Here is a 22,620-nt window from a genome sequence, read left to right as displayed (position 1 = left end):
GATCTGGTACAGGTGATCTGCTTCCTGTCTGTGTCAGTATTCCTCCTAATAGAGTCTGAATGGAGTCCAGAGAGAGGCCTAGAAGGAATCTGAGGAAAAGGTCCAGGTGTCCATTCTTACTCTCTAAGGCCTGATCCACTGCAGTCCTGTGTAACTCAGACAGTTGCACTCTGTCACTGCAAGGTTTTGATTCTTCTGCTCTGAGTACATTTCTGTTCTCATTCACACATGAATGAAACACAAACAAGGCAGCCAGATACTCCTGAATGCTCAGATGCACAAAGCAGTAGACCTTCTCCTCACCCAACCCACACTCCTCTTTAAAGATCTCTGTGCACACCCCAGAGTACACTGAAGCTTCACTGACATCAATGCCACTCTCTCTCAGGTCCTCTTTATAGAATATCAGATTGCCCTTTTCCAGCTGTAGAAAAGCCAGCTGCCCCAGTTTCAGGATGATTTCTCTATCTGACTCAGAGATTTTCGGGTTTGTCACACCATTGCCATGATACTTCTCATTCTTCACATTAGTCTGAATGAGCAGGAAGTGTGTGTACATTTCAGTCAGAGTTTTGGGCAGATCTCCACTCTCTTTACCCAACATTGTCTCCAGTACAGTGGCAGAAATCCAGCAGAAGACTGGTATGTGACACATGATGTGCAGACTCCTGGATGACTTTACGTGTGAGATAATTCTCCTGGCCTTTATCTCATCTCTGATTCTCTTCCTAAAGTATTCCTCCTTCTGTGGGTCATTGAACCCTCGTACCTCTGTCACCTGGTGGACGCACTGAGGAGGGATCTGACTGGCTGCTGCTGGTCGGGAGGTGATCCAGAGGAGAGCAGAGGGAAGCAGATTCCCCAGAATGAGGTTGGTCAGCAGCACATCCACTGATGATGACTCTGTTATATCACAGCAGATCTTATTGCTTTGGAAATCTAGAGGAAGTCGACACTCATCCAGACCATCAAAGATGAACACAATTTTGACTTCATCGCTTCAATACTCTTGATCTCTTTCAGTTGCGGAAAGTAGTGCTGCAGAAGTTGCATGAGACTGAATTTCCTCTCCTTTTTCAGATTCAGATCTCGGAAAGGAAGAGTGAAGATGAAATCAATGTCCTGATTGGCTTTTCCATCTGCCCAGTCCAGAATGAACTTCTGCACAGAGACGGTTTTCCCAATGCCAGCGATGCCCTTTGTAAGCACAGTTCTGATGGGTTTCTCTTGTCCAGGTAAAGGCTTAAAGATGTCATTGCAGAGGATTGCAGTCTCCTGTGTGGTGTGTCTCTTGGATGCTGTCTCAATCTGTCTGACCTCGTGTTCATCATTGATCCCCCCACTTCCCCCCTCTGTGATGTAGAGCTCTGTATAGATCTCATTGAGGAGGGTTGGGTTGCCCTGCTTTGCTAAACCTTCAAATATGCATTCAAACTTCTTCTTCAGAGCAGTTTTCAGCAGCTTCTGAGCTCTTTCTATGGATGTATCTGAGGAGAGGAGACATGAGAAGCAATGTTTAAAATAACAGAAGAGATAATAAAAAATACATATGCAGTCCATTGTCACAATGGTATACACACCTCTTAAGGTGTTACACACTTCTCACAGTGTGTTCTACACACAAAATGAAAAACATATCAAACAATGAAAAAGGATTCAATTCCTTTATCACATTCAATTTCTTAATTTTTCATAGTATGATGTGGTAAATATGGTCTTCATGGGTCAGGTAGTAATTTAATCATCTTATAATTTTTATGCTCAGTGCTCATTAATCCTGGATAAAAACTCAGACCAGATCTGAATCTCTTTCAGGGACATTTAATCTCATATGCATTTGCTTGCCCCATAATCACTGCTGGATGCAATATTTTAATTTAAACACCTTTGTGTACATGTAGTGTGTGATGTTTTCTATATGCAAGACTGTTGATGTAAAACACTATTATGAAAGTGTAGATGCTATAAATCAAAACATTGTACTCTGTTATATTTGATTGCTAAGCTCATTTCAGCATTCAAATGGACACACAGTAGCAATGAGTGAAAACTCTTACTGTGCTGCTCATCTCTCTCCAGTGAGTCAGTGAGATCCTTCTGCTTCACAGGGCTGCTGGTCAGCTGTATTAGTGTGAAATAAACACATGAAGAGGTGTGCTGTATCAGTGTGAAATAAACACATGAAGAGGTGTGCTGTATCAGTGTGAAATAAACACATGTAGAGGTGTGCTGTATCAGTGTGAAATAAACACATGAAGAGGTGTGCTGCATCAGTGTGAAATAAACACATGAAGAGGTGTGCTGCATCAGTGTGAAATAAACACATGAAGAGGTGTGCTGTATCAGTGTGAAATAAACACATGAAGAGGTGTGCTGCATCAGTGTGAAATAAACACATGAAGTGGTGTGCTGTATCAGAGTGAAATAAACACATGTAGAGGTGTGCTGTATCAGTGTGAAATAAACACATGAAGAGGTGTGCTTCATCAGTGTGAAATAAACACATGAAGAGGTGTGCTGTATCAGTGTGAAATAAACACATGAAGTGGTGTGCTGTATGAGAGCCATTGAAACAATCAGATTCTTGCAATATGTCTCATGTTTTCTCTTATAGGAAGGCCAGAATGGGGACAGATACTTTTAAACAGAATACATGCAGAAGGTCCAAAGCCTCAAGTTTGAAGTGCACCTTTTATCCCTGATTAATGCACAGTAAAATGTCCAGTTAATGTCCAGTGTTAATTCAACTCTTAACAGATAACATTTGGTCCCACATTGCAGAGTGGGATGAAACATTATCTGTTAAAAGAGATGAGAGTTGAATTAACACTGGACATTTTATTGTGTGGTTTTGTAGAGACACTACTTGTGATAAATCAAGAGTTCCCATAGAATAAATCAGTTTCTCAGTGCAATACATTTGGAGAATTCTGACTATAAACTGCATGCTTCAAACACTCTGTTTGGAGTCTTACTCTCCCATTGTGTTTGGGTCCTAAAAAAGAATTTGCATCTTTCTGTGAGCCCAGGAGGGCCAGGTAGCACTCTACAAAATTAAAAAACCTGATTACATATTCAATCTTATCAATTAAAGGCTACTAATTCATTATTTGTCATGCGATCATATTCAAAGGAAATGCAGTGTACAGTACAAGACAATCACACAAGCAAATATTAAAATAGAAAAAAGTATAAATAATACCTGTTTTGAGAACAGTTTCTCTGAACTCCTCTCTACAAGACAGTTGGACGCCTGTGAGCAGTGGATCCTGTGAACAAATCATGAGACAAAGTTTACTGTTAAATTCATCTTCTTACTGCAGCTCTAACTCACAGCACATGGAGACAGAGCTTCCAGTTAAACTCATCCTCTTACTGCAGGTCTAACTGCTGCAGGCCTAACTCACAGCACATGGAGACAGAGCTTCCAGTTAAACTCATCTTTTTACTGCAGCTCTAACTCAGAGCACATGGAGACAGAGCTTCCAGTTAAACTCATCCTCTTACTGCAGCTCTAACTCACAGCACATGGAGACAGAGCTTCCAGTTAAACTCATCCTCTTACTGCAGCTCTAACTCACTAGCACATGGAGACAGAGCGTCCAGTTAAACTCATCCTCTTACTGCAGCTCTAACTCACAGCACATGGAGACAGAGCTTCTTAGTTAAACTCATCCTATTACTGCAGCTCTAACTCACAGCAAATTTAGACAGAGCTTCCAGTTAAACTCATCCTTTTGCTGCAGATCTAATGCAATATGAACGCGTTTCATTACCTTTGATCACCTGTGAACTCTGCACCAAACTTGATTGGAGGATCCATTGAACGGTCACTCTTCATAGACAGACAGCTGGGTACCGGTGACCCAGCCCTATCTACCTGGACCCTGTGAACAAAACATGGAGACAGAGCTTCCAGTTAAACTCATCCTCTTACTGGAGCTCTAACTCACAGCACATGGAGACAGAGCTTCCAGTTAAACTCATCCTCTTACTGCAGCTCTAACTCACAGCACATGGAGACAGAGCTTCCAGTTAAACTCATCTTCTTAGTGCAGCTCTAACTCACAGCACAAGGAGACACCGTTTCCAGTTAAACTCATCCTCTTACTGCAGCTCTAACTCACACCACATGGAGACAGAGCTTCCAGTTAAACTCATCCTCTTGCTGCAGGTCTAACTCACAGCACAAGGAGACAGAGCTTCCAGTTAAACTCATCCTCTTGCTGCAGGTCAAACTCACAGCACATGGAGACAGAGCTTTCAGTTAAACTCAACCTCTTACTGCAGCTCTAACTCACAGCAAATTTAGACAGAGCTTTCAGTTAAACTTATCCTCTTACTGGAGCTCTAACATAGAGCACATGGAGACAGAATTTACAGTTAAACTCAACCTCTTACTGCAGCTCTAACTCACAGCACATGGAGACAGAGCTTCCAGTTAAACTCATCCTCTTACTGCAGCTCTAACTCACAGCACATGGAGACAGAGCTTCCAGTTAAACTCATCCTTTTACTGCAGTTCTAACTCATAGAACATGGAGACAGAACTTCCAGTTAAACTCATCGTCTTACTGCAGCTCTAACTCACAGCACATGGAGACAGAGCTTCAAGTTAAACTCATCCTTTTGCTGCAGATCTAATGCAATATGAACGCGTTTCATTACCTTTGATCACCTGTGAACTCTGCACCAAACTTGATTGGAGGATCCATTGAACGGTCACTCTTCATAGACAGACAGCTGGGTACCGGTGACCCAGCCCTATCTACCTGGACCCTGTGAACAATACATGGAGACAGAGCTTCCAGTTAAACTCATCCTCTTACTGGAGCTCTAACATAGAGCACATGGAGACAGAACTTCCAGTTAAACTCATCTTCTTCATGCAGCTCTAACTCACAGCACAGGGAGACACAGTTTCCAGTTAAACTCATCCTCTTACTGCAGCTCTAACTCACAGCACATGGAGACAGAGCTTCCAGTTAAACTCATCCTCTTGCTGCAGGTCTAACTCACAGCACAAGGAGACAGAGCTTCCAGTTAAACTCAGCCTCTTACTGCAGCTCTAACTCACAGCACATTAACTCTCTGATTCATGCATTTTTACCTCTTTCTCGCAAGGCCGTGGGTTCCATCGTCAGTCTCGGTCTCCTCTGAGTAACTCATTTTTGAAACAGCGCCCCCTGTTTCAGGAAACCTGAACACACCAGATCAGATTCACAAGTGGGTTCTGACCCAAATTGGCAGACCTGTAAATACACACAAGAAGAACACGATAACGCACAGACATAATAATACACACAGACACACACATACATCAAATCTCATAGAACGGACAGGGACAAATATGGAATTTAACTGAGCCATAAACTTTTACAGTAATACAATTCCCTCCAAAATATTCTGCACCCATGATAACAATTACTAAGACCGTTCAATATAAGGATTACCAGTGCTGAGGTATATTTTCATTGTCCAACATATGGAATATATTTAATGATATAATGGAAACTACCAAAATGACACATTTCTCACATTTCTTTACAAAAATTGTGCATCACAATTATTGGCACCCCTGTATTTGGTACTGTGTGCACCCTCCCCTCGCAGGGATAATGGCACTGAGTCTTTTTACATAACGTCTCATAAGACCAGAGAACACATTGGGAGGGATCTTAGACTCTTCCTCCACCCACAATATTTCCAGATCCTGATGCCTTTGTTGATCCATGCTTATGGGCTGTGCTGTTCTATTGATTCACAGGTTTTCAGGGAGTTTCAGCAGCCTTTAGACTGTTGTAGCCATTGCACAGTGATGCTTCTGCATCATTAACCTTTTTATTTGTGGATTTTAACGTGAATTTGGGGTCATTGTCTTGCTGAAAGATCCACTAGTTTCAGTCTGCTGGCAGAGGTAGTCAGGTTTAGGGCTAAATTGTCCTGGTACTTGGGTAGAGTTCACGATGCTGCTTTCCTTAACAAGGGCCCCAGGACCAGTGTGAGCAAAGTAGCCCCATAACATTAAAGATCCACCACCGTATTTTTCTTTTCAGTATATGCATCCTTAAATCCATCCTACATCATATTCCTGGACATGGTTGTGAGAGGGGCTGGAGCCTCTCCCAGCATGCATTGGGCAAGAGGCAGGAAAAAACCCTGAACAGGTCACCAGTCCATGACAGGGCACACAGGGGCGATATAGCTCAGGAGGTAAGACCGATTGTCTGGCGGTCGGAGGGTTGCCGGTTCAAACCCCGCCCTGGGCATGTCGAAGTGTCCTTGAGCAAGACACCTAACACCTAACCTCAAACTGCTCTGGTGAATGAGAGGCATCAATTGTAAAGCGCTTTGGATAAAAGTGTTATATAAATGCAGTCCATTTACCATTACCATTTACTTACACACTCATACATTCAAGCAATTTAGTGTCTCCAATTAGCTTAACCTGCATGTCTTTGGACTATGGGAGGAAACCCATGCAGACATTGGATGAGAATATGCAAACTCCACACACACCACCATGCTGCCCTCCAGCAGTTTTAAACTTCTTCATTATTGTCCTCACAGTAGTAACTAGCATCTTCAGTTTATTTTTTGATCCATTGCCTGATTTTCAAAGGTCAGCAACCATTTTCATTTCTTTGTCAGTTCTTTGTCTTTCTCTGTGGCGAAGATGAAAAATGGGTTCCACAAGCAGGTTCTCAGTTTAATCCTCCAGTGAAACAGGAAGCCATGGAAGGCCACAAGAGTTTCTCTTAATATTGGTGTAGATTTATTTTGATTTTATTTTATTTCTAAGAATCTTTAGGGGTGCTAATTATTTATATATATATATATATATATATATATATATATATATGGGAAATAACCCTACCTGAATCCAACCGTCACACTAGAGGGCGCCAGTTCCTCCAATCTTAGTTTGTTTTCTGTGCCCGTTTAATGCTAATTAAGGTGTTGTGTCACAAACATTTAATAGCCTGACCAGATTCACATTACAGGTACCTGTAACTGATTCATGACTAGTCAAAGAGCTAATTTAAGATCTAACTGCATTTTCACTCAAAACTTTTAATATCTCAAATTACATTTTGCTAGTAAGATTGAAGTTACTTTCGCCATTCAGTTGTATGGGACCTCATATTAAGATACCTACAATTCAGTTTTGACTATCCAAAACGTGAATTCCAGATACTGTATCGCCATTTCAATTATGACTAGTCATAACTCAAATTAGAGATATCTCCACATTAGCTCTGACTTAATTTCAGTTAAAGATCTTTCATTCCTCGTGATTTAAGATATGTCAGGTAACGGGGGACCAGGACCCAAACGCAGAGTGGGAAAAACACCAGGAACTCCAAAAAGTCAAATACAATCAAAGACTTTACTCTCATACAGGTAACAGAAAAGAGGGAACAAAAACAAGGCCACTTTCAAAAACAAAAACAGCAGAATTTTCACACCAAAAAAAAAAAAAAAAACACACAAGGAAACAGAACTCACAGACAGAACCGCAGGCAGAAACAGACGGACAGATACCCTCAGGCAGAAACACAAGGAACCAGCACCCAAGTCAGGAAAACAGAGAACTTAAATAGCCACAAAGATAACAAGACACAGGTGAACTCAAAGCACAATCAAACCAGAGCAGGGAGGGATAACGAGACACGAAGAAAAACAATGACAGAATAATTGAAAACAATAATACAAGTAACACAGGGGTAACTAAAGAGGGAGCAAACTGAAATACAAACTGAAGTACCGCCATCTGGCGGCCCAGAAAAGGAAAAAACAGAAACAGAAAAAGGCAGAATCCTGACAACTGAATCTAAGATATTACTAGCCAAAATATGGCAAGCCATTTTAACATCTAATAATAATAACCTGTGCGGTTTCACATTACAGATATTTGTCATTCATTTATGACTAGTCAAAACGCTAACTTAAGATATCTCTAATTATATTTCGACGAGTCAAAACGCTCATTAAAGATATCTCTAATTAGATTTTGACTAGTTTCACCACTAAGTTCTATGCAACTCCAATTAAAGATATCTACAATTCAGTTTTGACTATCTAAAACGTGAATTCCAGATATCACCACTTAAACTATGACTCTTACCAAGTATGAATCTGCCATTACCCATAGTCGGACACCGAGCAAAACCCGTGCCGTCAAGACTAATTTATGCATGTCTATGGTTAGAACCCCGGTTCTCGCGCACCAATCAGAAGCCAGCACCCAGTGTTAGGAGGAAGTTGGACAGGTTGCCAATAGATGGACGCTTTTTCACTATTTTCTTATAATAATGTGTGTCTGCGTTGTTCCATGTCCGTTTACCCTATGAACAAACAGTTTGAAACAAAGGACCACTTGTCACAAATACATATATGAATTGGAAGGTCAGCTAACCTTATTTTTTTCCTAGTGGGAAAACTAGACCTTCTCCGGTTAGCCTAGCCGCACGGCTAGCCTGCCCATAGACAGACATCCCCAGTCAGCCTGCGAGAGTAGACGGTAAACTGTCGCGATATTGTCATCCAGTGCCGAATTGGCACATTTTATTCACTCGAACAGGGTAATGTTTATTAAAGTCGTCCTAATATGTCCATATATGTTTGTATGGACATGACATTTCGCAGAAAGGTAGTTTAATCATCCTAAATACCGGGGACACCTACTCCTATCCCCCCCCCCCCCCCCCCCCCCCGCCAGTGAACAGGACGGGACAAACGTAGCAAGGGAGCATATGTCTGGGTTTGGGATGGTATACAACTATCTCATAAAAAAACACATTTTCAACATACAAAAATGTCAAGTTACTCACACATACAAGACATACACCGTCTATAACTCATTCATTCAGACTGCCAAAATCCAGGCCTGCCATTAAAAGTATTGATATCAAGTTACGGTACTACAAACAATATAGGCTATCTTGCCTCACCGAAATTAAATACGATGTATTCCAAAGCAATGCTACCCAATATATCCTCAATTCGTTCATGTCACTTGGTGTGTGTTTTGTAATCTTAACATTTTACAATGTCATGCAAACTTTGTGTCAGATCAACGTGTAACGTGTAACGTGTGAAATCTATTGCACAGATATGCTTTTGTCATGTTCAGTACTAGTAGTTATAATTATGAGTGAGTCATGATTTTAAATGTAATGTTTTAATGGGGAGTTGCAGGACGTACATACGTAGTAGTTGTGTGTATGTGGCTAGATAGAGAACAGGGCGAGGTAACATGAATGTAGAAACGTGGCGTTTGCTGATAAGAAGGTTTTGTACGGTAGCCCAGTGAAGAAACATAGTTAGTAGAAATGGCACAGTGGTGAACTGGTGTAACTTTTTAATAAAAGGAATACATTTGCCGTCATGAAATGCATATGGGTGGCCGTGAGTGAGTTTTGGTAAAGCAAATATAAAGCGTAAGAAAACGTGAGTGTAAAAGAGAAAATTATCTGCCTGAGGGCGAGGCGGGATTCGATCCTTCATCCGGAGGTTTACCAGTCTGTGACTTTGTTAGTGCAGCACCATGACATAGCTATGCATTGCGTGAAATATCATTAGCAAACCTGTCCGTGGTTTTAAAGAAGAACACAGGCCAGTAACCACAGAAGAGCTCCCGTTGAATCCATATGGCTTTGCAATATTGTAGCCGGTTAATAACTGAACGTGCAGACGATACGTCATAATGCAGTGTACACGTTCGGTGAACGGCGGGTAGATATGGTGCAAAAGCAATAATTGAGAAGTAGTAGACAATTATTAGTGAGGGTAAAAGCAGGTTAAAAAAACGTGTTCCGAGCAGGGCTTGAACCTGAGACTGCATGTTTCCAAGACTGTAACCTTGCCCTCTAGGCCACAGGCAGACCAGCTGTTTAAACTGGAAATGTTTCAGAATAAAAAGGTATGGGTATTTTACGTGTGTATGCGAGTTTTTGATTGGGTCGTGTAGGTGAAGATTTGGCTGGTGTCGGTAAAATGTCCAATGGGGAGACATGTTGTTAGTGGGATAGGCGGCAGGAAAAATAAGAATGAGAAGAAGAAGAAGAAGAAAGAGAAGAAGAAGGAGAAAACGCAAAATCCCCTTAGTTTGGGGCTTTATTGTGTGGACATGTGAAGTTGTTTATGAAATCTGTCTGTTGAAATAGGGTCAGAATGTACAGAATTTAATGTTTTTAAGGGCTGAGTGTCTGTGGCTGTTGTGGTTATTTCTGTGGGGAACCCTGAAAAGTGCCAAACTCTCGGTGCTGTATAGGTATGGGGCATGCCCCCGCCAAGGCGTAACTTGGCGGGATGGCATACCTGCCATCCCAATGAGTAAGATGATGACATGTATTGGGATGTTATTTTTAGTGACTTGTAAGAACTGAGGAAATATTGGGTAGCATTGCTTTGGAATACATCTTATTTCATTTCGGTGAGGAAAGATAGCCTATATTGTTTGTAGTATCGTAACTTGGCGTCATTTGGATATCAATACTTTTAATGGCAGGCCTGGATTTTGGCAGTTTGAATGAATGAGTTATAGGCTAGACGGTGAATGCATTGTATGTGTGAGTAACTTGGCATTTTTGTATGTTGAAAACGTGTTTTTTATGAGATCATATGTACCGTTATCTGTGTTGTCTATTTTACCTGCTATGGACCTCTTTTTAAGACGAGTCTTGAATAAAGTTGAAATGAAATGAATTATAGAGTAATCTCTGCCTAATATAATCACCCCACTGTATATTTTGCCTCAATATTGCAAACCAATTAATGTGATTTAGTAATGGGAATGATTTCCTATGAAACATAAAAGAATAAGTAACAACCTCTTGATTGTTTGATTAAAAACAAAATCCGGGTTTATACTGCAGCGTCAAAATGTCAACAACAAGCGACAAGTCCTGTGACCTCCGACTCGCTAGGCTACCTCCTCAAGAGGTAGAATTGGTCATAGAATATCAAAAATAGGCTACTGAAGTAAACTTTCTTAAAGGCTATTTCAGTATTACTTTCTGGTCTAAATGGTATGTTCGGACTCCGTGTGAGCTCTTAGCTTATCAGGCTACGCATTAAACACACCATTTTATTGCCATTGTCAGTTTTTCTGAATTACGCTGGTTAATGCGATTATACTTGCAGATTCCCATTCCTCCCCGCAGCCCTTTACCTTCAGCTTCTCTTACCTCAGTTCCACTCCACAACAGACGGTTTACTCCGTTTTTAATATTTAATTTAATTCCTTCTTTCCTGGGGATTCTTTCTCCTCCATTTTTAAAATGGCCGTTAAGTTTCAGTTTCTCTTTTGGACCGCATTTCCTTACTTAGCCTGCTGGCTCAACTGAATGTTCGATGGGCGGAGTTTTATATAGCCTATTTATACTATTTCTTAGCTGAAGCAGTCACGGTATTTAATAAGTTATGCAGAAGAAACAAATATTTCATCCATGTAGATCTTTGCCAAATTTTAGCACATAGCCTTCATATATCAGACCTAATCAACAACTCGTGAATTATAATGTTGGGATTTAACGTTCTCCAATATAATGGTGTGACCTGTAGGCTGAATACACAAATAAGCCTTTTTGATTATAACAAAGCATTTCAAGACAAATAGCCTACTACAGACAGCAAATTAAATAAATAAATAATTTAATGCTCCACCAGTTTCCCTGCCATAGTCACTGACCCTTTAACATCCTGAGTGATGGCCCTATGTAACACGCTAATGTGTGAGGTAAGTGATTTTTAAAATTTCCTATTACAAAATAATAAAAAATAACAAGCATGTGCTTTTGTTTATAAGTTTGTGTAATTTTTGGTATTTTGTCTGTACGTCTTGTGCCTTCCCCAATCAACTGTTTCTTTTTTTCTCTCTCTCACTTTTTTTTTGTTGACAATTTTTAAGGTTAGGCTATTTGCCCTTTGTATACTCATCAAATGTGTTTGTGAAGTATTTAAATAAAATAATAAAAAACTAACGAGAGCTGACTTTCTGTGATACCTGCTCTTACCCGTTCCACTTCATTTTATTCAAAATGAATCAAAATGTATGTACCATAATGAAATGTGGAGAGACATATATACATATGTATACACATACAAACAGTTGAGGCCAAAAGCTTACATACACCTAGGCTAAAGATATTCAAACTAAGTCTTTTATAACTCTGCACATTTCATGTTGCCAAACATTTAGTTTGGCAAGTCAATTAAGGCATCTGCTTTGTTCACATCAGAGGTAATTTTAAAACAATCGATTGGAGACATATTTATTTCAGCTTTAATTCACTATCAAATTTTACATACACCTAGTTTAGTGTGTCTAAACAGTCTGGAAGATTCCAGAAATTGATGCAATTACTTTTTAGAAGCTTCTGATTGGCCAATTGTCATTAGGAGTTAATTGGGCGTTAATTGGCACGTGGCTGTATTTAAGGGCCTACTTTTAGAGCCACTGCCTTTTAGCCCATGATATGATGAGAAAATCCAAGCAACTCTGCCAAAAAATTGTGGACCTCCACAAGCCTCGGGCATTTGGGCGGACGTACGTCGGTGGTGTGCGTCCTGTCCTGAATGTCAATTAGTGAACGCCCCAGCCACCCCAAAAGCGCCGTTGTGCCCCCTACCCTTAACAGAGGTCCCATTTGATAGAGTTGCTATGAACCTCATTGGGCCATTTGAACGGAGCACCCAGGGATACCGTTTCGTATTGGTCTTAGTGGATTATGCGACCCGGTATCCCGAAGCAGTGCCGTTGCGCAATATTTCAGCTAAACGTGTTGCACAGGCTCTGTTTCAGATCATCTCCCGCGTCGGAATCCCGAAAGAGGTTCTAACTGACCGGGGCGCTTCGTTTATGTCACGCACACTAAACGAGCTGTACGGCTTATTGGGCGTCCGGCCTATCAGAACCAGCGTGTACCATCCCCAAACGGACGGGCTCGTTGAGCGGTTTAATAGAACTTTGAAGTCCATGATTCGGAAGTTTGTTCACGACGATAGCCGAAATTGGGATAAATGGGTAGTCCCTCTATTATTTGCAGTGCGGGAGGTTCCCCAGGCCTCCACGGGATTTTCTCCCTTTGAGTTATTATTCGGTAGAAAGCCTCGGGGAATATTGGACCTAGTTAAAGAAAGCTGGGAGGACGGTCCAAGCCCCAGTAAAAGTGAGGTACAATACGTTATGGACCTGCGAGCAGAACTCCATACACCCCTAATTTCTCTCTTTACCCTGCAGGCCGATGCCTCGGACAGAGGGCTGGGGGCCGTTTTGACCCAGCAGGTGGATGGAGTCGATTGCCCGGTGCTGTACATCAGCCGGAAATTATCACAGCGGGAGGCGAGGTACAGCACAATTGAAAAGGAGTGCGTCGGTCACCCATTCACCCTCTGTTCGGACCACGCTCCCCTCCAGTGGCTCCACCGCATGAAGGATGCCAACGAGCGAATCACCCGTTGGTGTCTGGCTCTGCAGCCCTTTAATCTCAAGGTGGTTCATAGGCCGGGAGCGCAGATGGTGGTGGCGGACTTCCTTTCTGGGGGGGGGGGTGGTCGGTCATCAGCCGGATGGCTCCCCGGCCTAAGTCGGGCGGTGGGGGTATGTGGTAGGGGGGGGCGTGGTTTGTGCGTTGGCTGCAGAGAGAGAGTGGGCGGGGCCACAGCTGAGGTTGCTAATCAGCACCGCCCTTTAAATGTTTAATTGTTTAACGATGTGCTGATTACCTTGACAGTGAGCCTGGGTGTTTTAAAAAGCGTTCGCTGAGGCAGACGGGCTGGCTGGTGACGGAGGAAGTACAGCAGTAGAACTGTTAGTTGGAGTTTTGGTTGTTTACAGCAGTAGCTTAGGTGGTTGAATTTCATGACTGGAAGCGACAAAGACAGTGATAACGTTGTCATAAATATTGTTTCCCCCCATTATTACCCCATAACGTGGCAGTTTTTCTTTGGAATCCTGTAGAGTAGTAATCCTTCCTCGACTCAGTGCACACACTGACGCTGCGAACAAATAGGGTTCCGTTTCTTTCATTATTTGTACATGTCCGGCTTGTGGTCCCCACCAGACAATTGAATGAGTAATTGATTGAATAAATTTGTAGTTTGTAATGAATTTGCTTGTCTGCGACTCCCTGATCTGACATCGGTTTCAAGGAGGTTTCCCGGAGTTGTTGGCAGTTTCCAGGGGATTCCCCCTGGCTAACGTGGATGACAGACAACAGGAGCAGAGTTAACACCATCCTACAGCCATCCTGCTGGTCTCTTAGGAGTGATGATTCATATCGGTGTGTAAGCACACGCACATTACAGCATTCCTGCTCTGAACATGGACTCAGGCTGGTTGATCTGAATGTACAGAGTAAACAGGCACATGCTGACTTGTGCATCACATCTAATGTACAAAATCTATGCTCAAATGGTTTTAAGGCCACGTCTGAAGGGTTTGTGTATGCTTCCTGTACTTTTGGGGGCACTCGATGCTGTGTGGGCTTCACTCATAAACCAGTTGGGTTTTATTCATATTTTAATAATCTGACTTTTTATCCTACGAGCAGGCTCCCCAGAAACCTGATGCTAAAGGCATTGTTCAGTTCTGTTGTGCAGAGTGACCGCACATGACCATTGTAACACCCACAATTATAATATGGAGCTGATTTGCATATACACAATTTCTAGATGATCTTATTCAGATTCCTTCTCACATATAGCAAGTCGTCTAGCAGAATTGCAGAGTGAGACACGCTGATCATGGAGGAAAATCATGAAACTCCACAACAGAGCCCATAACAATGCCTCTACATGCACAAGATGTCTTCCAGTGTGGAGAGTATGTATAATGTTCTTTAAATGTTTTCAGAAATCGCATGGCACTTTCTAAAATGGCCTTAACTTGATGCACTTAAATACTTATGTGACCTTTGTGACAGAAATTACTTGCACATGGAAAATACAGTGGATTTCATATAAGCTGTCTCTACTGAACTTGACTTGACTTGACTTTATTGTCGCTGTAGAGAAATGTGGATTGCAGCACTGTGTTGTGTTAAAGGGCATCATAGACGCAGACAATAGAAAGTTAGAAACATTGCAAATGTCACAGTAGTAGTAGCACAGGAGTATAAAATATGCAGGGATGCAGCACAGGCAGCTCAGTGTGACACAGACAGCTGGAGCAGCCAGATCAGATGGTATTAGGCATGGCTTATGATGGCTCTCTGGTGTCTGAGTGAGTTCCAGTTTTATTTTTGAAAGTAGAAATATATGACTTGACATAACTGCGAGACAATATTTTACAGTAAGATAAGATTGCTATTAAGCTACTTGAACCAATTCATATGCAGATGAAGACATTTGATTGCAAAAGCAACTGTCAAACTGAGAAACATTATCCATAATCTGAATGCTGACTTCAGTGACTATTGAGCATGTGGCTCCATCTAGTGGTGGTTTCTTTAATAGGTTTTATAAAAGGTTGGGTTTTGAATGCCTTCACATTATGGTAGGCCTACCATCAAATGTATATCACGTTAAATGTCATTAAAAATGACAAAATTATGATTATTATTATTACTATTATTATTAGTAGTAGTAGTAATAATAATAACTTCAGAAAAAAGCTGAATTGAGTGTACATTTTCAAGAAAAAATTAGCTCAATTAGATTACACGTAACTCAAATAGGTGCCACCGATAGACCGTATAACAAGAGCAGGTTAAAACATAGCGGACCGAAGCGGCTGACATCATAGACATGCGCAGTGTAACTTTATCACTCACTCAGTCAGTCACAGACATTCGTGTTTGTAGGGCTGGCCCCGCTGTTGCCGTCCGGCCAAAAATAGGTCAGTTCTAAAGGCACCCAGAGAAAGCCGTGAGTCTCTGTAATTGTTGGTAGTGAGATCCAATCAAATCCCCGTTCACTACCAAGAATCTACCAATGAATTGAAGGGGATAGCCAATCAGAGTGCGTATGTCTACCAAGACCAATCGCTTGCTCGAGTCTCTCGGGCTGAGAGACGCGCAAATATTGAATGAGGTAAATCGCCGTTTTATTTTCCTGCGTCGGTAGGTAAAAATAACCGCAAATTTAACTGAATCATAACTGGAAAAAAGTTACGACAAGCTATGGATAAGTATGGTAACGTTACCAAATGTAAAGAAATATTAATTTTTACAGTGTTATTACCTTAAGTCAGCTTCAAACAAGGCAGCCAACTAACGTTCACCGGTTTAAATTACGGTAGACGACCTAATCTGAGGAACTGTTCTTAATTTATATCAGGCGCAACAAGTTAAATATATTTTTAACCTTTAAGTGTTTTTTCTCTAGGTATGCCTAGAGAAAGGTATGCCATCCCGCCAAGTTACACCTTGGTGGGGCGGTATGCCCCATACCTATACACCACTGAGAGTTTGGCACTTTTCAGGGTTCCCCACAAATATAACCACAACAGCCATAGACACTCAGCCCTTAAAACCATGAATTTTTGTACATTCTGACCCCATTTCAACAGACAGAATTCATAAATAACTTCACACGTCCACACAATAAAGCCCCAAACTAAGGGGATTTCGCATTTTCTCCTCCTCCTCCTTCCTGCCGCCTAGCCTACAAACAAAATGTCTCCCCATTGGACATTTTACCAACACCAGCCAATCCTTCACCTACACGATCCATCAAAATCTCACATACACATGCAAAATAGACATATCTTTTTACTCTAGAACATTTCCTATCGCAACAGCTAGTTACTTTGTGGCTGAGTGGTCAATGCCATGGTCTATGGATTGCAGGGTCCCTGGTTCAAGCCCCACTAGAAGCAAGTTTCTGCAATGTGCTTTTTTGCTCACTAATATTTGTCTATTACTTATCAACAATTGCTTTTGCACCACATCTACCCAGCTTTCACCGAACGTACACACTGCATTATGATGTACCATCTGCACGTTCACTTAACTGGCTACAATATCTTCTGTAAAACCACGGACAAGTTTGACAAAAAAATTTCACGCATTGAACAGCTATGTCATGGTGGCGCACTGCCAAAGTTACAGAGTATAAAGGCTGGAACACAACCAGAGAATCAGTTAGAGGGGAGGACACCAAAATCAGATGCCCTCCTTATCTCTAGATTGCAGTGTTTGAAACAGTGCCTGTTTGTACACAGTTACACAGAGAGAATAAGGACACAGTGCTGTCTGTACACAGTTACACAGAGAGAATAAGACCACAGTGCTGTTTGTACACAGTTACACAGGGAGAATAAGGACACAGTGCTGTTTGTACAGTAGCACAGAGAGGACGGACTAAACAGTGCAGGTATACACATTTTATTGATGTCTGGGGTTGTGCTGTGTTATAGCGTGTGCTGCACGCACACCCAGTGCTGTTAGAAAAAAGAGGCCAATCAATCCTCCGGCCACTGATAGCATGATCTGGGCTCCAGGCCCTGCACGGAGTGAGAAAAGCAACCAATCACACAACACATTCTAATCCATTCTACTACAATCACACAGCACATTCTAATCCATTCTACTACAATCACATAACACATTCTAATTCAGTCTAGCATAGTCTAAACAGTCAGTCACAACACAGAATCTACCACCTCACACACTCACACACTGATGCACACACACACGTACACTCATGCACTCTCACACATACACATACATTCTCACAAACACACACAAACACTCTCACACGTGCGCACACACACACTCACACACTCACACACATACATACATTCTCACAAACACACACACACACACTCTCTCTCACACACACACACTCACTCACACACACGCACACTCTCTCTCTCACACACACACAGCAGTATACTCCATTTGATTCAGAATGCCGCTGCCCGACTCATCTACAACCTCCCCAAATTCTCCCACGTCACTCCTCTGCTGCGATCACTTCACTGGCTACCGGTCGCTGCCAGGATCCGATTCAAAGCCCTGACCCTTGCCTACACTGCCGCCAACAGGACAGCCCCCATCTACTTGCAGGACATGACTCAATTCTATGTGCCTGCTCGACCACTCCGCTCTGCGGCAGCAGGGCGTCTTGCAACCCCTCCCACCCGCCCAAAGGGATCACAGAGCTTCTCCACCATAGCTCCCCAGTGGTGGAACGAACTCCCCGTCCCTCTCCGAACCTCCCCCTCACTATCCATCTTCCGCCGTGGCCTGAAGACTCATCTCTTCAGACTATACCTAGAATAACCACCACCACACTGTGTATATATATATTTTTTTTTAAAAAATTAAAAAAAAACCCTTTTTCCTGTCACTTGTTACATGTTGCCCCATCCCTGCACTTCTTGGTAAATTGTATTTGTCCTAATACTCTAGCTTATTCTTCTGCCTAGCTTTGCTTTGCAGATGTTAGACCAGGATAGTGTTCTTTGTTCTCGGCTAGAAATAGCTTTACAAAATAAGTAATTGTACCTTACTGAACCCGTGTTCAGCTTTGGATAAAAGCGTCTGCTAAATGAATGTAATGTAATGTAATGTAATTTGTCAATAGCATTCCACTCACAGTTTGTCAGTTTCCTCTTTGCTGCAGAGATGGGTCCTGCTGAAAGAATAGCTGTGAGTTTGTCCAGTAGATCTCTTCTCACCTTTTGGTTTTGCCTGGGAGAGCAGTTCTGTACAGATACATACAGGGGGAATGTTTAACCAGCATGCAAACAAACGTGTAGGATGATTGCTGAAATATTCTCCACATTCTCTAACATTCAAGATCTGTAAACCTTGTGCTAACGAAAGATTTTATATTTAAATTATGCAACACGCAGAAAGTAGAAGTGGAGGAACTAGTGTGAGGTGGGTTTGTTCCCATTCTTCAGAAAAGAGCCTATGAGAACTCACTGAGAAAACTAGATAAAGTGAAAGGACTGAACTGTGTGCATCAGAAAAACAGTGAGCAATATAAATATCTAGATAATAAAAATAAATATTGAACTGAGAAGAATGACTGAAAAATACCTGTTATTTGGCCACCACATATTGAACACTCAAAATGGTTGGCTTATGCAATGATGTTTTTAGTGTGAACATGTATTATATGGTCTTTTTAAATTGCGGTCTATCCATTCATGTATTAACTGTTTATCAATGATAGTAACATTACATGACATCACATTTATTTGGCAGATGCTTTCATCCAAAGCAACGTTCAATAAGTGCATACCCAAGGTTTTATTAATAGTGTAATGTAAACACATGCATGGTCAGTAAAGGGGTGTGTCCTGACAGATTGGGGCTCAGATGAGGCCTGTCACATCCCTGGCAGTGAACGCAGGAAGCTCTCAGGCCAGGCTGCTGGCTGACCTGTCTCAAACACACCCATCGTTATCAGCCCTCTTACTCAAAGCCCAGCCTGAGAATGAGGCGGCTGGGTCCCTCTTACTCAAAGCCCAGCCTGAGGATGAGGCGGCTGGGTCCCTCTTACTCAAAGCCCAGCCTGAGGATGAGGCGGCTGGGTCCTTCTTACTCAAAGCCCAGCATGGCTTCCCGGGCTGGAATTTACCATGGTGCAGTTTGTGGCAGCAGGGAGTTACCATTGTGTACACTCCGGGGGAAAAAAATGGGCCAAGCCCAAAATGGCAACATATTAAGCTTCTAATGGTCTTAACAACAAAACATTGGTCAGAAAATTAGCAAGAATTAAACAAATGCACTCCTGAGACCTCCTGTGCCACCATTTGCTTGTTTACTTTTGCTGCAGTGAACTGTTTATTAACTGTATATTAACTTATATAGTCTTCTTGTACGCAAAAGTAAAATCATGATAATGATTCAAATGTTTGATGTAAAATTCAAACTAACACATGTCTGGGTGTACAAAAGTCTCCAAAAATATCTTCTGGGATGTTTTTTTTTTCCTCTTAAAAGATTAGTCATTATTTGGTTTTCTGCCACACCTGATGCAGCCCATCAAGGGCCTGATAACAAGCTCATAAATGGAACCAGGATTGATAGTGCAGGGAGAGATCTACAGTATGCAGTGTTGTGAGTCCCACAGTAAAGGGGCGAGAACATCTGCTCCAAAAAAAGCAAAATATCATGCAGGGGTTGCTGTCAGAACCCGCATAGCTGGACTTCGTCAGGGCAACTGTAGCTATTCTGAAATTTACAAGGCCCTAAAGGCAGAGGAAATCCCTATTTCTCTATCAGCTATTAAGAGAATAGGTCAACACTTTGAAACAACAGGCAATGTTGCCAGAAAGAAAGGATCTGGAAGGCCCAAAGCCTCATCATGCAGGGATGACCACCTGCTGAAATTTACAGTTCTCAAAGACAGGAAAAAAAGCCTACAAAAACTGTCATCAGAATTCAAGACCTCAGAAAACAAGACTCTTTCGAGAAGAACAATAACCAGAAGGTTATCTAATGCAGGTTGTGTGTATAGAAGATGTGTTAAAAAGTCATTGCTGTCTCAGAAAAACAAAGACAGAATTAAGTTTTTGGCAGAATATGGAAAGTTTGATTCAGAATGGTTCAGCAGAGTTGTGTGGAGTGATGAATCATGTTTTGAGTTGCATGGTGATGCTCCAGAGAGGTGTCTTCGAAGATCTGGTGAGAAATACAATAGTGAATGCATCTCTACCACAGTTAAGCATGGAGGAAGAGGTGTCATGGTGTCTGGAGCCTTTTCAGCTGCTGGTACTGGTGAGCTGCGTCACTGTGAAAAGTCAATTAACGCTTTGGAATACAGGAGAATATTGCAGAAAGGCTTGCTTCCCACAATTGAAAAGTTGTTTTCTAAAGAGGAATGATCAGATGTTATTTTTCAATAAGACAATGCTCCTGCCCACACTGCAAAGACCACCAAAAAGTGGCTTGAGAACAAGTCCATCAGGCTCATGTTTTGGCCTGGTCAGAGTCCAGATTTGAACCCTATAGAGAATATTTGGTCTCACATTAAAACACAAACTAACCGGGAAACAGTTTTCCACTACTCATCAACTGTTTGAAGCCCTCAACATTGAATGGAACAACATTGACTCTTCTTTCTGTAAAAAGCTGTCCACAAGTTTACCCACTGGCTTAAACATTCAAAGAAATCAAAGGGAAAAGCTCTCTCACACAAAGTTACTTTATCTATTTGTTTAATTCTTGCTAATTTCCTGACCAATGATTTGTTGTTAAGACCTTTAAAAGCTTACTATTTTGCCATTTTGGGCTTGGCCCATTTGTTTTGCCCAGGTGTGTACAGATCGCAGTGGTGGGGAGTTACCATTGTGTGCAGTTTGCAGTGGTGGGGAGTTACCATTGTGTACAGATTGCAGTGGTGGGGAGTTACCATTGTGTACAGATTGCAGTGGTGGAGAGTTACCATTGTGTACAGATTGCAGTGGTGGAGAGTTACCATTGTGTACAGTTTGCAGTGGTGGGGAGTTACCGTTGTGCAGTTCTCATCTTGGCTGCATATTCTGCTCAGGCAGTGAAGGTAGATGTGGGAGTGGTCAGACATGGTGAACATCTGAACGGAGAACCTCTTCCTTTGAGGGGAACTGCTCCGGAGGTACCAGCGGAAGGTTCTGTCGTTTGGGCAGCTGAAAGGATAATGGGCTGTGTGCCTAATTAAAGCCTTTCACACATATCCAAGCATCCTGTATTACTGTCATTTACCTCCACCCCTTTTTGAACAAAATCCCCTATCACACTCATTGAAATTTATTAGGAGCACAACGCACATACTCTAATAACAATATAGCTTCAAAGAACAATTAACAGGGGCCAAGAGCCAGTAGCCTAATTAAAGCTAGCAGTCTTTCTACATATGACAACAAACTATTTAGAATATGGCCCAATGTGTGAATACCAGCCAAAACGTGAGGCTATCATGTTCATTAGCACTCTGGCACCACCTTCAGAGTCTGGGGTTAAAACACTATTGTTTGTGAAGCAGAATTTCATTTTGAGGATTTTATCAGTTATAGTGCACCTATGAGATCAATTTACGTAATCTTCTGTATATTGTGTCTCAGATCATAGATTCATGTTTCATGAATATAGGCCTAATGTCTGGGTGGTATTATAATGCAATAATAAGAGCAATACTACTAATGTAATTAGTGTTTCCCATACGACCTTCAGTTTAATACGTTGTGTAGGATTATGCATACCACATTTTGCTCTGAAGTGTATCTTTTATCATTTCATATTTGGAGCATTCTAGCATGACCATATATTTGTATTGGGCCAACTCTGGTTTAGGGCTAGAATCACGATATAGGTGCCAATGTAAATTCTGTGTTTCATCACAGAAAGTCACACCATTTGGCAGGTTCATACCATGCCATGGCTTTTTTCCCACACACTGCAAGTTTATACATTTTTATAAGTTATTCAAGACCATATGCACAACATGTTGTATACCAAACCTTCAATATGGAATATTGTGCAGACCCAAATAGCCTCTAGGTCAAACAGGACAGGATTGTTTAACACTTTGATCGTTTAATGTTTTTTTATGGGGCGACATAGCTCAGGAGGTAAGAGCGTTTGTCTGGCAATCGGAGGGTTGCCGGTTCGTTCCCCCGCCCTGGATGTGTCGAAGTGTCCCTAAGCCAGTCACCTAACCCCTAATTGCTCCCAATGA

The 22,620-nt window shown here is 41.8% G+C and overlaps 1 protein-coding gene and 1 pseudogene across 3 annotated transcripts in view; both read right to left on the bottom strand.

The window, feature by feature from the left end:
- The window catches only part of LOC118218912, a 96,996-nt pseudogene that overhangs the window by 5,045 nt on the left and 69,331 nt on the right, over positions 1-22,620 (bottom strand).
- Positions 17,318-22,620, bottom strand: part of LOC118218895 — a 108,576-nt gene continuing 103,273 nt past the window's right edge. For 2 of the 3 annotated variants that reach the window (XM_035401626.1, XM_035401631.1), the window contains 3 exons: positions 21,385-21,571; positions 18,550-18,658; positions 17,318-17,452 (listed from right to left, as the gene is read on the bottom strand). In XM_035401626.1, the coding sequence (XP_035257517.1) occupies positions 17,334-17,452; positions 18,550-18,658; positions 21,385-21,571 (415 nt within the window). In that variant the 3' untranslated portion in view covers positions 17,318-17,333. The remainder of the gene's footprint in view (positions 17,453-18,549; positions 18,659-21,384; positions 21,572-22,620) is intronic. The other variant, XM_035401628.1, reaches the window with a different exon arrangement.

Source organism: Anguilla anguilla, chromosome 19 (assembly GCF_013347855.1).
Source record: "Anguilla anguilla isolate fAngAng1 chromosome 19, fAngAng1.pri, whole genome shotgun sequence".
Classification (NCBI taxonomy): Eukaryota; Metazoa; Chordata; class Actinopteri; order Anguilliformes; family Anguillidae; genus Anguilla; species Anguilla anguilla.
Note: the sequence above shows the minus strand (reverse complement) of the source record. Positions and strands in the feature narration are given on the sequence as shown.